The following is a 16,327-nucleotide window of genomic DNA, read 5'->3' as shown; positions in this document are numbered from 1 at the left end:
TTCTTTTTTCTCTCATTATACTAAATTGTGGACTTATTATTACAGATCCAGTAAAACAACAGAGTGGGACAGAAATTTGTTGTCAACTCTTCTCTCACATGTCGGTGAACAGTGCACCAGCTCGAGTGTTGGCACTAAGGCAGCTGGTTGAAGAGTCTCTTTTTAGTACTAAATATGCATATCTCTTTGGAGCTCCATTAGAATCTGGCTGCCCAGTGCAGGAAGATATTAGTTTATTGGATGAACACCACAAACAGGTATATCATTTTAAAAGTTGTTTATTGTTAGTAACTATATGTTCTGTCGTATTTTACATTAAAGGTTATGTTCAGTGAATTTCAAATGAAAATAGAAATATTCATTTCTGGTGCATCTTTCCATAAAAATGTTTAATTTTCCTATTTCCATGGATAAGTCATGAGCCGGTTGTGTCTCAAAGGCTACCTTTCCATCAAACACTGAAGTTCGTAAACACTGCAATATGAAGAAGGATTTCTGTTGCTGAAATGAACTTTGTGCCAAATATTGGATATGTGAAAGTTCTTATATGATTAGGATTGCAGAACTGTGTAAGATCTCTGTCTCTGAGAATTTGGAGCCTCTAAACACAGTGACATAAAAGCTAAGTGGCCAGAGATGTTTCCCTGAAGAATTTACTTTCACATAATGTCTATGAGGCATCGACTGTTGACAGGCTGTGATGAAGAATTTGCCAATCAAGCATATCCATCCCATGATAAATGTCAGAATGTCAGATTAATGTGCAGGCCAGGGAAATAATAGTGCCTGTATCTAGTAGAGGATGTGCGGATTCAGGAACTAACTTGGTCATGCTCCAGTTCAAAGTAGCATGTGTTGTTACCTCACAGTGCAAGAGTTAAAAGTGATTGCAAAAAATACCTTCCCAGGAAACCTACAATACAAGGAAATACCATCTTCATAAAAACTTGTAGGGTGGATACTTCTTGAAACAACCGGGAAATTTGATAAAAAGTCGAGAAATTTTTCATCCGGGAGAAAACTAGGAAAAAGCCAGGAATTTTTTAGAATTCCAGGAATTTTTCATTGCTTGGTTTTGAGTTAAATTTTTGTGGTTTCAACTGAAAAGAACTGATGCTCTAACAAAGAATTTTACTTTAGCCTGCTACTGTACAACAATACTGCAGAAATAGAACATAGACAAGAGAAGAACACTAATGTTAAACTTAAGTTGCAAAGAAAATGCGCCATTTACAACAACAAAATACAGAGCACAGATAAGTATTCGCCAACAGCAAAATGTGTCAAAGGATTTAGGACAAAGACTGGGCAATACCTCATAACAACTGCTTTTGATAAGCATGACATCACAGCTGTTTTTCTAACAGGTTGTGGGAAAAATATTGCAAATGGTGGTTTGAGAAACATTACTTTCAAAGTAAATTTCCTTTTACTTAAGGTGAATTATGTTAATGTGAGAATGTGTGATGAATTTCGTAAATCAAAGAGTGTTTGGATGTCATTCAAAACTTAACATTTTTTGAGGACCAGCCACTGAGAAAAATTTTGAGCCCGGAAGACAAGACGTTTATGCCATCATTCAATATTTTACTGGCACATTTGTGTTTGACATATCTTAAAGGGTAACACTTGCAAAAAAAGAAAAAAAAAAACATATGTGAAAGTTTGTAGCTATACGATGCATACATTAATGTAAACGATGAACTTTTCCTGTATGTGTTCTCACTCTGCTTAACAGTGATGTTGCTGTTGGCTGACTACTTCATGTATCCTATGTTCTGAGTATCTGCTTTCATTTAGTGGTGAGTTAACACGGCATGAGCTATGACTGGTTGATAAAAGCGCATCACAATCTGGATTTCAGTATTTTGGAATCTAACATGTTGTGTTTGGTGGAATTCGTATTTATACTTTTGTAATACGAAAATTTGTAGTGTTCATATTACTGCATATCAAAGATCTTTCCAAAATGCATTTTTTTCTTTCTTTTCTTTTTTTTCTGGGTTTTGTTTCCTAAGTGTGGGGAGTGGTGTATAATACATTTATCATTCAAAGAATTGAATTTTTCAGTTCTGAGGGAAAATATACTGTCACTGAACACAGGGAAAGTGTATTTTCACTTAGGAAAATGTTTATTTTTGCAAGGGGAAAAAATATTTTTAACAAGGAAACTTGAGAAAAATCCAGGAAATTTGTTTCCCTATCCATGTATAAACCCTGACTTAATAAGTTTTATCACACGGAACTGGACTACCAAGCTAGCAAAGAAATGTTGTGAAATACTGTTACAGCTGCTGTATTTGATTTCAAAAGGTGCCAGAATAAAGGAGCCATTGCATGTTGATGAGAGCAGATGTAAAAACAGCAATGTATGAAAAAATGAAGCTCTGGAATAACAGTGGCCAGTGGTTTATTTAGACAAAGCACAGATTCATTCATACTATGCTGTGAATAAATGTTGCAGAGTGGCAGTATCCAAAGAGTACCTACAAACAACAATGCCAGGCAGCGTAACATTGTTATGAATGCAGAGCTTCATTTTGTGTTCACTTCTCCTCTGACTATCACAGGAAAGCTGCAGGCTATCATGTAGAAATGGGCAGAACAAAATTAAAAGAACTTAGAGACAAGGAAAGCTGAACTTTTGGCATTAATTAAAGAGCTCAGACCCCCTCCTTTTCAAGAAAATAATTCCCTACGTACCGCCACCGTACTATCGAGACCAAAATCGTAGCCTTTCGGCGTAGTGTTACTTCAGTGACTTGCTTGTCTGTTTCATTGCTTTTGTATTCAAGTACCTTTTCAATTAGACTATAAGGCTGAGAGTACCTCTGTACATACCTTTCCACCAGAAGAAACATTTGAGGGGACTTGTACATGAATAACTGTCAAAAAAATAATTTTTTTTAAATTTTTGTCTTAAAAAATTCTCTGTAATTTTCTGAATGAGAAAAAGTTTACTTCCAGGAAAGTGGACCACAGAAAATACCTCAATTAGAGGAATTTAAAAGTGGCTCCACAAACCACAATGTCCCTGTGGCACACAATGAGCTCTGTTAAAAATAAAGTTTTGCTCTCTTTTGTTTTGTTTTTATGACTTTCTAGCCCCTTAAGTTGGCTACCCTGCGAAAGCTTTACAGTTGCTTATCTTTTGTCTATACGGAGAGTTTAGTCATTGTTTGTTGTTGTTTTGGCACTAATATTTTGTTGACAGCGAAGTAATTGTGTGCATGAGTTTCTTTTAGTGTGCGTGAGTTTCTTATTCCGCTTGAAAGAAATGGGAAGAATTAAGTAGTTCGGTACTAAACAATGTAAATTTTATGGAAATCTGTTCACTAAACGGATTAACTCTGCTAATACTGAAATATAACGTGATACAACACTTGAATCACCTTCAACTACTCCAAGTGCTTCGAAGCTAAAACTAAAATATTTGGACAGAGGGCTTTGCAGTATTAATGCTGATAATATAGAGGCACCAACTATTGATTCAGGTTGTGTCATTGTTGAACTCTCTGCTCTATCTGAACTAATAAATAAAGCTTTGCAGTGTAAGGAATGTGGCAATAGTGGTGTGAAGGTAGTTGAGGAGATATGTGCTAAAAGAGGTTGTGCATCAAAATTAAGAACTATTTGTAATTTTTGTGATTTAAGCAAATGTAGTTATACTTTTGGTATAACCAAACAGAGTCTGTATAACACAAATATTAATTAAACTTGCTTATGTTACGAGGCATATAGGCAAAGGGTACAGAAGTGCACGAATTTTCTGTGTTCCCCCTACAAGGTGTGACAGGATGAAGTAGCAATTAATAGTATGAAAAATGCTGTTCCGGAAATTGTAGGCATGAATGACAGCAATACATCTTGGCAATGAAGAGGCCGTAGTTCCCTAACTGGTGTAGTGACAGCTACCTCCTTTGACAATCGTAAAGTCATTTATGTGAAATGTATTACCAAGTACTGTCATGGCTGTGCTAGTGGAACTGAAAATCATAAATGTTTGATTAATTTTAGTGGTTATTGTGGAGGGGTGGAATCTGAAGGTGTTGTGAAGATATTTCACAGGTCATTGGAGAAATATGTGTACATCTTGCCTAGGAGATGGAGACTCAAAAGGGTACCAAAAGTTTGTGAATCCAAACCATATGCCGACACAAAAACTGAAAAAAATTGAATGTGTTGGATATGTCCAGAAAAGGTTAGATACAAGATTACGGAACTTGAGGAGGAATTTGAAGGGAAAGAAATTAGCTGATGGTAAGTGCATTAGTGGACGCGGTTGGCTTAAAGATGAAAAAATAGACAGGTTGTAGTATTATTATGGACAAGCCACAAGACAAAATAAAAATGACCTCGAGGGAATGAAAAAGGCAGTATGTGCTACCTTCTTCCATAAATCCTCCACAGATGACAACCCATGTTATGCCCTCTGCCCACCTGGCAGTAATCCATGGTTTGGCTACCATAGGGCTGTTACTCATGGTGAGACCTACAACCATAAACATTCTTTGCCATCCGCTGTAATGGGAGTTATAAAACCCGTATATAGGGATATTAGTGACACAAGATTATTAGAGAAATATTTATATGGTAGGATTCAAAATCCAAATGAAAGTTTTAACAATTGTACTTGGGAACGGATACCAAAAACTGTTCTAATAGGACTAAATACTTTGAAAATAAGTGGAATTGATGCTGTTCTATGTTTCAATGATGGTGCAGTGTCAAGGCTTAATGTTGTGGAACTGATGAGAGTGCATGGTGGACTAAATATGCATAGAGCTCTAATAGCCATTGACTGAAGGACACTCTTCAAAGCAGAAAAATCAATGTTGGAAGCCACCAAAGAAGCAAGAATAAGAAGTATGAACAAGAGAAGAGAGGAAGAACAACACAGGAAACAAAATGAACATGGACCTGGAGATGGATTAGTGCCACGCAAGTTTAATAAAAAAAAGCGAGTTTTAATTTGAACTTGAATTTCTGAAAGTTAAATTATTTCATGTTCTGGTACACTTTGGCTAAAAACTATTAAAGATAGAGAGCTGAAATTTTGTAGTGTCTTAAAACCTGCTTAACTAAGAAGTGGACTACTCTCCTGACTTATATTTGAAAATAATTTTTTTTTTTTTTTATTTTTTTTTTTTTGAAGAAAAACCCTGAATTCATTTCCAAAATTTTTGATACTATCATCAGGATTTCCTTCCAGTGAGCCGGGTAGGAACTTTATGAATGATTTACCTCCATTGGGTTTCTGTCCTGGTATAGCTTTCCCTCTCCACTACATCCCATGATACTCCTCTCCTCTTGAGATCCCCCTTAACCTGGTCTGTCCATCTATTTCTAGGCCGCCCAAATGGTCTTCTTCCTGGTACCTCCATCTCCAAATACTGGCATGGAGTTCGAGTCGGGTGCATTCGCTTCACATGACCGAACCACTTCAGTCTCAAAGCACGCATCCTCTCCTCTGTAGTCAATGTCACCTGCAGGTATCTCCTTACAAAATCATTCCTGACTCGGTCTCTCCTAGTTTATTGTAGAGCTGACCTAAGGAACTTCATTTCACATGCTTGTGTTTGACTCTCTTCTCTCTTATTTATCACACAGGCCTCTAGACCATACATCATGATTGGCAGGAGATAAATTTTATACATGGTCTGTTTGGCTCTTTGAGGGACTTCCTTGCCCCAGATTAGCTTTCGTACGCTACTGTCTTGTTCCTACTCACAGTTAACTTGAATTTTTTAAGTTTTGTGTTCCAGTAATCTAGTCTCCTCTGAACCTCCATTTCCATCTCTTCCCAAATGCCGATGTCAGCAGCAAAAACAAATGTGTTGAGATCTTCATTTTCTTCTTCCTTGATTTCTTTCATGATTGTGTCCATAAGTGTAATGAAGAGTAAAAGGGAGAGCGAACTGCTTTGCTGAACACCTCTCTTTGTCTTAAACCATTTTGATCTTCCACCTCCTACTTGTACACTGCTCTCACAACCATTGTACAGCATCTGGACCTTTTTAATTAATGAATCGGGAACATTATGTTTTCTCAAGCATTCCCATATTTTATCCCTTGGTACACTGTCATATGCTTTGTCCAAATCCACTAATACTACTATCAAGTCCTTTCCTTTTTCCCAAAACTTCTCCCTTAACTGACAGAGGGAGAAAATGAGATCTATTGTTCCCATATTACTTTTGAACCCGTGCTGCTGTTCCTATAATTGGTGTTCTAGAATTTTCTGCAATCTTTTTTCTATGACCTTTTCCAATATGTTTAGGCTGTTTGATAACAGTGTGCTTCCTCGGTAGTTGGCGCATTTCTTTATACTACCATTTGTGAACAATGATATAATTTTTGTTAATCATACTTAATTTTTTTTGTACCACAATTTATGACAGCACTGTCATTTCAGTAGTCTGCTTTAAAGATACTAGTGTGAAGAACTTACAGAAAAAGAAATAAATGTTCTACTTTGTTTGTATTTTGAGTAATGTGTACCTATGATTACATAAATAATTAGCATGGTTTATTTCACTTGCAACAAAAATTACAATTAAAACAAAGTGTAAGAGCTAAAGCTATGGTTCATACATAAAAATGGTCCCAAAAGACGTCTTAAAAGATGGTAAGCATTATTCTTTGAGTTACACTGTTCAGAAAACTGACAATTTTTTCAAGGTTTCCCCCGGTGGTATTCATGGACTAGTGCCCTTACATTGATCACTGGGAATCAAACCCGGGACCTTGGTGTTACTAGCAGAAACCATAACCTCTAGACTTTCCGGTCGTGGTCGTGTGTGCCCCCCCCCCCCCCCCCCCCCCCCCTCCTCCCCGCTTTGATATAAACTTTTAATTTTGTGACATTAGAAGACTTGATAGGCCTTGTATCTTGCCCAAAAAAAAAAAAAAAAAAAAAAAAAAAAAAAAAAGTGTTAAGCATACTGGAAGAGAGATACTTTGACAGATGAGGACACTAAAAAAATTTGTTTGCACACACTCGAACAAACATTCGGCAAGATCATCTGCGAATGAAACAGAGGATAACAAATCAACTGCTGTGAAACATAGAGACATCAGTAGAGAAGGTAGTTCTATGGATACTGCCAGTGAGCTTCTTGAGTAAGCAAAACTAAGCTGTGCTGTTCTATTCGTGTTTTAAGTGTGCACGTCATTCAGGATGTGCAAGATGTGTAGCCTGTGACAGTTCTCCACTTGTAAGAGTACTGAAGTGTATACTATTGCTACCTCCCCTCCCTGTTTGTTGGGCATAAATACAATGGTTCTGCCACCCTTGCCAGGTAATGAGTTTACTTTGGCAGTTAATAATTAAATGAACATCTGGAAATATTGACTTTCTTCATACACCTGTTTGAAGTCATTTCCAAATACATTTGATTAAGTTGGCATATTCTATCGTGTTGATAATACTGTACTCCTGAAATTCTTCCTCTCTCTTTTGTAACTGCCTTTTTCTTAAGTGTAATTTCCTTTGCTGTGTCCATACAGACCTGTGTTAAATAATTTTCTCTCTGATCTATGCTTGTGTATTCTACATTATGTAATGCACTGAACTTCTTGCTTAACTCAAATTTGTGTACCTCTTTCTTATAATTTCCTGCTGGATGGATCTGTTTCTTTCTAGCTTCTTATCTTGAGTACTGCTGCAGTGTGTGGCATCCACTCTGGGACAAATTAAAGACAGAAATCATTTCATTAGCATGCTGCTAGATTTTTTAGTGATCAGTACAAGAGTGCATTGGAAATGGTCTGTGAGTGTTGTGGGAATCCTTGAAAGGCAGAAAATTTTTTTTTGCAAAATGCTGTTAAGGAAGGTTATAGAGCATGCTTTTGCAACAGACTGAGGGAACACTTCTACTACCTCCAGTATGCAGCTTGTACAGAACAAAATAAAGAAGGTTAGGTGTCCTATCCAGACTTAGAGGCAGTCATGTTTCCTGTGCTCTGTGACTGAAAAGGAAAGGAAATACTAGCAGTGGTACCTAGTTCCTCCACCATGTACTGTTTAATGTCTTGCAGAGCATGTGGGAAGGTGTAAATGTATTCGTTTTTACTCTGCATTTTACAAGTCTTCGCTCGCTTGAAATTCTAAAGTGGTGTAAGATTATTATATATGTATAGTTTATTTATTTTTTAATAAAATATAATCACTTTTTGTTCTTGCGAATTCTATATTTCATTTTTTTCTTATATAAAAATTTGTAAGTATAAACATGCTGTTCTTATAGGCATATTCTACTTATGCATGACCTCTAGCATTTTTTATTCCATTTTCCACTGAAGAACTGTCTTTGGGTTTTGATCTGTTTTCCCAGTGAAATCCTCCATTATCATCTTTCAGTGGGATTTTCTGTCATTTATCAGTTTCTGTAACTCATCAAAGTGATCTTCTACTTCCCCATCAGAATCAAATGGCTTCAACAATTTGTGAGGAATACTTTTTGTTTACTTTTAAAACAAGTATTGCTGTTCTGTCCAAAATTCCTTCAGTGTCTGTAATATTGTTTCAAATATTCATGTTTACAATAAAATGTACACCTGGAATTCCTCCTTGCTATATTTCTGTGTAGTAAAACATGACCTGTATTTTTAGTTATGTTAGATCCTCTTTTAGGCCACACTTCTGATGACCATGTTTATGTAATTTTGTTTAGTTTAACTCCAGCTCCACTAGCCTATCTTTAGATCCTAGACTACTACCTCCTGAAACCTGGGAAGTTTATCTAAGAAATTGTAATTCAGTTTGAAGCAACTTGTTATGTTGAAATTCTTTCATTATTTGTTGCAGTCGGTAGTAGTAAAAGAAATTCATTCATTATTTGTTTGCAATCAGTAGTAGTAAAATTTCTTCTGTTGACAGGGCACAACAGCACTTGTGGTACAACGCCGATCATCCTTATTCCATACCAACAACCAGACGAAAGCACAGCCAGATCCAGATGCCTGTCTTTCACCAGATGTAGTAGCCAACAATACTTGCTTGCTAATTGAGGTCATCAAAGCATGCTGTGCAAACCCAAATGGTAATACTAACTTAGTGTACATACATTTCATATCATTATTTCCTTTCTTTATTTTAATTTCTTATTCTGTTTTATACTCCTTTACTCATCTTCTGTAGCTTCTACTGATACTAGCGGCCCTTTTCAATCACATTTTGTACTGCCCTATTATTTTTGTGCCACTGTATGATCTGTTGACACCTTGCAATATCTGATAAATTTACTCCCTGCAATAAGTTTTCCAGAATTTTAACCTTATTTTGTTGTTAATACTGTTTATAGTCTTTCCTCTTCATTACCTCTTTTCTCCGGTAAGGTAGTGCATGTGATCGTTTTATTGTTCTGTGTATCACCTTTGGCTCTTGTCCTCATATTTACCCTCCTTCTCTCATTCTTCTACACTAAAGATTTCATAGGGAGGCTATGAGTGGCTTCAATTTGATAAATATGATTTATTGATACCCTTTGTACATTGATCAAATATAAAATGAGCATTCAAAACATAGAAACTAGTGTAGACGGAATGCACATAGCAACATGCATAACCCAGCAAACATAAGATTGCACTTGGCCAACTAAATATTTTCACATACCATTTTACACCTGTTTATCTTTCCACAAAAACAGTCTGTAGTTTCTATTTTTTTCTGAAGTGCTCATTTCACGACATAGTTCTTTATGGTGATTCAGTACAGATATTCGTATACTTAGCTGATGAAGTATGTTGCCTGTTGTCAACAGATTTCTGAGTAATACAGTTTTACCTGCAAGACTGCCTCTAGCATGTACATGTTGGGTTACTGTCAGTGCAGACACTCACACCCTATGAGTATGTACTCAGGTTATTGGCTTCAGGAGTTAAGCTGACAATGGAGAGGAATAAACATGCACCTCAGAACTTCTCCAGTGAGAATTTCCTCTTCAGCGTATTGTAGATGCCTGCCACCTACCTATCTTCAACTTTAAGTAATTGCTCCCATTGTTGTCTATGAGCTTTTCATTTCCACACCACCACGAGATAATTGCTACCATTCTCCTGTATTTATTTATTTATTTTTTCTTTTTTGGCCTCTGCTTTACAATTTGCAGAAGGCCGTGTCATTTCCCAGTGCTGCTTCTCAGTTGCTTTCTTTTTATTCCTTTCCCTCTTTTGGTATCCATTTTTCTGTAATCTGTGCTAATATTCTCAACCTATTCTTTTCTTCTGTGATTTTCAAACTAAATTCCCTCCAGGAGCATGGAAGATTTTCACTACTTAATATTGGAATAGTATGTGGATTCAGTTTGATTATAACTTTCATGGACAAATTCCTCTCCATACAAAGACAATTAGTTTCAGTTGTTATTGCTTAATTATAAGATATAACATAATTGCAGTGACTTTTGCTTTGTACATTATATTGTAGCATTGAAAGAAAGAAAGAAATTAAAGAATATCTTTTTACATTTTTTATTGTGTCATGGTTCTTTACAGCAGTTGGTAAAAATGGTATGTTTGTTCACAGTTGCCAAAGCCCAGGATGGTAATCAACTGCCTGTGCAACATCCTATTTCTCTAGAGGCTGTAACCAGTATCGCCCTGCTGCTTGTGGAACTAATATCGCCTGATGTAATGTACAATGGTTTGCCGTGGCCAGAGGAGGACTTTTGTAAAGTGACAGTGGAACGTGATCTACACATTCGACGTGTTTTCGAAGAGCGACCTTTGGCATGGGTGCTTGCCCGCTTCACTGCACAGCACCGACCAGCATTGTGCTACTGCTCTGTGTTACTCCGTGCGCTAACAGCCACACTACTTTCTCAGTGGAGTGGGAGTGGAGGGACGGAGGTGCGACGACCTGCAATTATTGCAACTACAGTACGCCTGCTTGAACTGATGTCCTTAGGCCAGCTTCTTCCACCACCACTGTCTGCTTTAGGTGATGTTGTGACACGTGTCCGCTCCCATGAGGTAATCAGCATTACAGTACATCTCTTATTGGTCCTTAAAAATAAAAATAAAAGTTCGTTACTAATTCTTTAACTGAGACGAGATAGTTTTCTTTTTGTATTTTGTTTATTTCATTCTGTGAATTATTTTTGTACAGTTTTATGTCTAGATTTATCAATCTTGTAAAGAAGTTCTTAATACCTTACTTTATGGAACACTAATTGTTGTAAAAGAACAATTGATCATAACAAACTTCGATCACCCACAATCATATAACAACTTTCTTAAGTACTGTGTTGGTGGTTCAAACTTAAACACACAAAACAGAGTTTTAGATTATTGGCCGATATAGAAGGAATGGCAGTCATGTGTAGATCATGTAATTCTTGTAAATTACTGGAATGAATTTAGGACATGCGAACTGCAGCTCTATCATATGTGGTATATGTTCAAACATATTTATATTTGGCAAATTTGGAGTGCAGGGCTTCTAGAGAATTTATCACAGTCTATATTTTGAGAAAGGTTTCTGCTGAAAGACTGTGTATCATCCCATGATAATTGATGCTACTTTGAAGTATGATTTAACTTACAAATCAACTTGTTTCTGTGTTCCATGGTTCAATCACAATTTTCCTGTGGCTGCTGTAATAAAAACATTGAGAGGTAATGGTACTAATATAGTTTTCAACTGAAGAGACCTATTTCCAAAAGTATACCATGAATTGTGTAACTGAATCACTTGTACTATCTCCAGTATTCTGCTTCACTACCGTATTTACTCGAATCAAAGCCACACTTTTTTCTGGTTTTTGCAATCCAAAAAACCACCTGCAGCTTAGAATCGAGTGCAAAGTAAGAGGAAGTTCTGGAAAATGCTGGTAGGTGCCGCCACAACTAACTTCTGCTGTTGAATATATGTAGCGCTACACAGGCATGCTTTACAGGCACAAAGATAAATACTGGCGCCAAAACCTCTGAGTCAGTAAATAAATTTAAAAAAAAGGTGGAAGACGAGCTTTTTTTTCTCCGCCCCGAGTTTCGACCACTGCATTTTCATACATTATCCAGCGAAGTAAATACAAATTCCGTATTGTTCCTCTTCGAATGTAGCAGCATTTCGATGTACTATGAAAATCCGACTGGCAAGACTGTTTGGGATGTTTGTCAATATGGCCAACTCTGCGTTCTGAATTTTTTCCTACCTGTGAGAAGAGATGGTTGCTAATAGGAACTTTTATGAATTGTGAATCACATGTAGTGAATATAAACATTTTGCCATGTATTCTTTCATGTTTGCTGCTACCTCATTTAAATCCTGTTTGCCTAATAAACTACGAAACTAGTGTGAGACAACAGCAAACGCGGAAGAATATACATATCATGTCATGTTTATATTCGTATTATTCTTGTGCCTAATAGCAATACAGTCAGAAATGAAGCACGGCAATTGACTAGATTTTTAAATCTAAGATGACTCTAATTTCTGTGCAGAATGTAATGAATAAAAGAGGCGTCTGCAAAGATTTCCAAACGGCAAAAAATTTTAGCTAAACTCTCATTCAGAACATCTTCTATCATACGCAGTCTATTATTTGGTTCTTGTTGATCATTATCAAAGAAAGCAGCAGTGTAAGTAACAACAAATACCAGTCTCTTGCCATTGTTTCGCTAATGAGACAATTCCTCTCTTTTTTTTATCGTGAGCGGCGGTAGTGCGCACAAAAGTGAGCGGCGACAGGTCGTAAACACACATTATCAGAATGCGACAAACAATGCATGACACAGTACAATAATGCATTTTCAGCTTAGAGTGACGTAAACACCTATAACAAAGAGAACGGCACTTATCAGATCAAAGAAAAATAAGCAATTGATTTAAACCAGACGAAGCACGTGAAAAAGGAAAGGTTCCCGTATAAATACGGATGGAGCACCTGACGCATAGCAATGGCTACCTGGTAAATCTTAACTGCTAAGCTTACGACTTGAACCAAACTACTGTAGCTGTATCGTCATTCATTTGACCTAAATTGTGTCTCATATTACAATGGACCAACTTTGTTTCGATTTGGAGGTGCGGCCTAAAACTTTTCTCTCCCTTGAATTTCGAGTCTCAAATTTCAGATGCGGCTTAGATTCGGGAAAATTTTTTTTCCTTGATTTCGAGTCTCATTTTTCAGGTGCGGCTTAGATTCGAGTGCGGCTTAGATTCGATTAAATACGGTATTTATAGTGTTGCAGATTACTGGTTGTTCTGTTTTACAGAACAGGCGTATCTCCAGTGCCCACATTCTAGGATAATTGTGTCATTTTTTTGATTCTCATTCTCCACCAGAAGGTTATCAAAGCCTGTTCATTGATGTTAATAAATATTTCGTACAATGTGACTTGGTCATCAGTGCCCATATCGATGAAAAGAAGTAAAACATATTTGATAAAACAGTAAACACACACACACTCTGCTGTATAACTATCTATAAATATTGTAAATAAAAACCTGAATCTTTGTCAAACTTACATTAAAAGGAAAGTGGTACAACTGACAACAGTCAAAACTGTTAACACTGATTCAGTCACTGGTTCATGATGAACTACAAAAAAGGATGAACATGCCATTTGGAGACATACAGCTGATCAAATGGAGTGGCTAGGTAACTGGTTGACACACAGAACCCTAAAATTTGTCACAAATTCATAACATCATTTCAAAAAGTAGAAATCAGGATATTATCAAGACAAATTACAACCTCGTTTTAAAAGTAAGATATTGTCAATTAAATTATGAAACTACCACTTGGCAGAGAAGATAGCCATTTGTCAAAAGACGTGGTCCAATTCTTTGACTTGTTAACGTGACCTCTTTTCATCCGAGCAAGTAAAGTTACATCTGATAGGATCTTGTAGTCGGCTTCACTTGGTATAGCTTGTTGCTTTGTATTTCTGGCTGAACTGTGAGTTAGTAGCATGCAGTAGAATAGTACACTGCATTACAAAACATTTCTTAGTGGCTTGTCTGGCTTCTTTGTCAGCTTTCTCATCCCTGTGGATTCCCATATGCAACAACATTCAGCAAAACAATAATCCCTTATCTTCTTATGGTCATAAGACTAGTTTGCCTCGCTATCGTGAAACTCTTCCCCCCCCCCCCCCCACCCCCACCCCCTCTATAAAATTTTATATATACCCTGAGCAGTACTTGGGCAGTCTAAAAATATGAGGAAGTATTTGTTTCACTCAATGACTGAATAGCTTCTCCGTATCCCCAACACTTGTTATAAGGCTTACAAATCATCTTTTGTTGTTAAAGAAAGCTATGTGTGGCACTTTGCATTGATTTTTAGTTACGATTTATGATGTGTGCTGTTCTGGATAGATGAGCAGATAGCTCTGAGGAACAATGCTTTACTAGACATGGTCTTATTGGAGGTGGCATGCCTATCCCTTGGTTAGCACACTAGACTCGCATTCGGGAGGACAACGGCTCAATTCCGTCTCCGGCCATCCAGATTTAGGTTTTCCGTGATTTCCCTAAATCATTTCAGGCAAATGCCGGGATGGTTCCTTTGAGAGGGCACGGCCGATTTCCTTCCCCATCCTTCCCTCACCCGAGCTTGCGCTCCGTCTCTAATGACCTCGTTCTCGACGGGACGTTAAACACTAATATCCTCCTCCTCCTCCTATCCCTATCACAAACCTTTAGAATGATATACCAGTCAGTTATAAGGAGATACACAGTTTAATCTGAACTCCAAACTACTGTGCACCCTGGCATTTTTCACTTATGTAAACCATTGCCAGAGATGAAAGAACTAAGAAGTGGCAGAAAAAAGAATTGTGAACCAGCTGAGGTTTGAACCTGAAAACCTGGAACCTTTGGATTTGTAGTTGTGACACTTACCCACACAAAATGTGTCTGCAAACACTGAACCATTTTCATAATTTTTTGTTAGAAATGTTATGCATGTTGCTTGTAACCATGGCTGTCACAAAAACATTATGTAGTCCTTAATACTACAATGCTTTTCCCCCCAGGTTGTACAATTATTGCGAGACTGCGTGTGGAACTACATGCGTGACCAGGTGCCATCTCCTGCTCTTTTCACCCAAGATAGCACTGGACTTATGTGGAGGGATCCTACACTTTCTACACCTGGAACTCAGTATACCAGCACGCTGAGATTCATAATACAGAGCAATATAGAACAGCTTGGGAGCCTCCATGCTCAGTTGTTCCACACCACATCACAAGAAGAATAATAATAACGTGCAAAAAATATATGTTGGTGCCTTCACTCCTCAATTTTGTAAAATGTTGTATATTTTGTACTTATCTACTGTGTAGACAAAGTGTTTTGTATTCCTCTATCATTACATGAAAGTGTTCTATGTGTAGATAATTGGAAGTGTACTATAGGTATACTTAATATTTTGCCTACTTTTAATATATTTTCAACAATGTTTTTTTGTTTCTTTTAAAAATTCTTTGACCTGCCCTTATCTTTCAAAAGAATGCAACATTTAAAGAGGTTGGACAACATGCAAAAACCCGTAACACACAGACATTGCATTTTGTTTCTCCATGTACTGTATAATCTCTCTGTATCATCAGTTGCCAGTGTGTCAGTTTATGTTGTGATGTATTTATTGAACATACAAACTTCCAATGAAGGAGAATGGTCAGTGACTGATGCCTATTTGACCTAATGTGCCTGGCAGTAGAGTTCTTGGGAGACCTTCATCTGCAATCAGAGTAGTGGAGGAAAAGAATGAAGGCTTTCATGACTGGATGACATAGCTGCTGGTAAACCTTTTGGGGTATAAGGCTGTGGTCCACGAAACTCTCATGTTCCTAACTTTTCATCCGGATTTGTGCCGGAAATCTTCAGAGGCGTTTGTTCTCTGTTGAGTCTTGCTGAGTGAGAAGTCTGGCGTCTGAGAGTGACATATATACTGTAGAAAATGGGGCATGGCTAAAGAAACACAAAATTCTTTGCCGACTAGGGTTGTAGACAAATTGGCTGTAGCAGAGCATGATCTTCAGCCAGGAAGTCACAAAGTGAAGTTTTCTGAAACAAAAATTTTATCTACGATAACAAGCTATTACCCACAGCTATGTAGAGAAGCCATTAAAACGTGTAAACATAGGGATAATTTTAATAGAAAAGATGAGACCATGAAGCGTAGCAACATATGGGCAGTAGCTCTGCAGAATCGCTAAACATTTTTTTGTCTGTGACAAGATGACAGTCAGTAGTTAAGTTCTATCTTTGACAAGAATCATCTGTGCTTATCATGTGTAACTCCAACCATGTCCCTTTTTCTGCAGTATATATGTTACTCTCAGATGCCTGACCCGTCAGTTGGCTAGACT

General features: G+C 37.2%; 1 protein-coding gene across 2 annotated transcripts in view; it reads left to right on the top strand.

Moving 5' to 3' along the window:
* LOC124789838 (integrator complex subunit 5) overlaps window positions 1-15,393 on the top strand; it is a 127,254-nt gene extending 111,861 nt beyond the window's left edge. The window contains exons 13-16 of one of the 2 annotated variants that reach the window (XM_047257334.1): window positions 46-257; window positions 8,882-9,044; window positions 10,529-10,974; window positions 14,989-15,393. In XM_047257334.1, coding sequence (XP_047113290.1) covers window positions 46-257; window positions 8,882-9,044; window positions 10,529-10,974; window positions 14,989-15,213 — 1,046 coding nt within the window. In that variant the 3' untranslated portion in view covers window positions 15,214-15,393. The remainder of the gene's footprint in view (window positions 1-45; window positions 258-8,881; window positions 9,045-10,528; window positions 10,975-14,988) is intronic. The other variant, XM_047257335.1, reaches the window with a different exon arrangement.
* The last annotated feature ends 934 nt before the right edge of the window (window positions 15,394-16,327 follow it).

Source organism: Schistocerca piceifrons, chromosome 3 (assembly GCF_021461385.2).
Source record: "Schistocerca piceifrons isolate TAMUIC-IGC-003096 chromosome 3, iqSchPice1.1, whole genome shotgun sequence".
Lineage (NCBI taxonomy): Eukaryota > Metazoa > Arthropoda > Insecta > Orthoptera > Acrididae > Schistocerca > Schistocerca piceifrons.
Note: the sequence above shows the minus strand (reverse complement) of the source record. Positions and strands in the feature narration are given on the sequence as shown.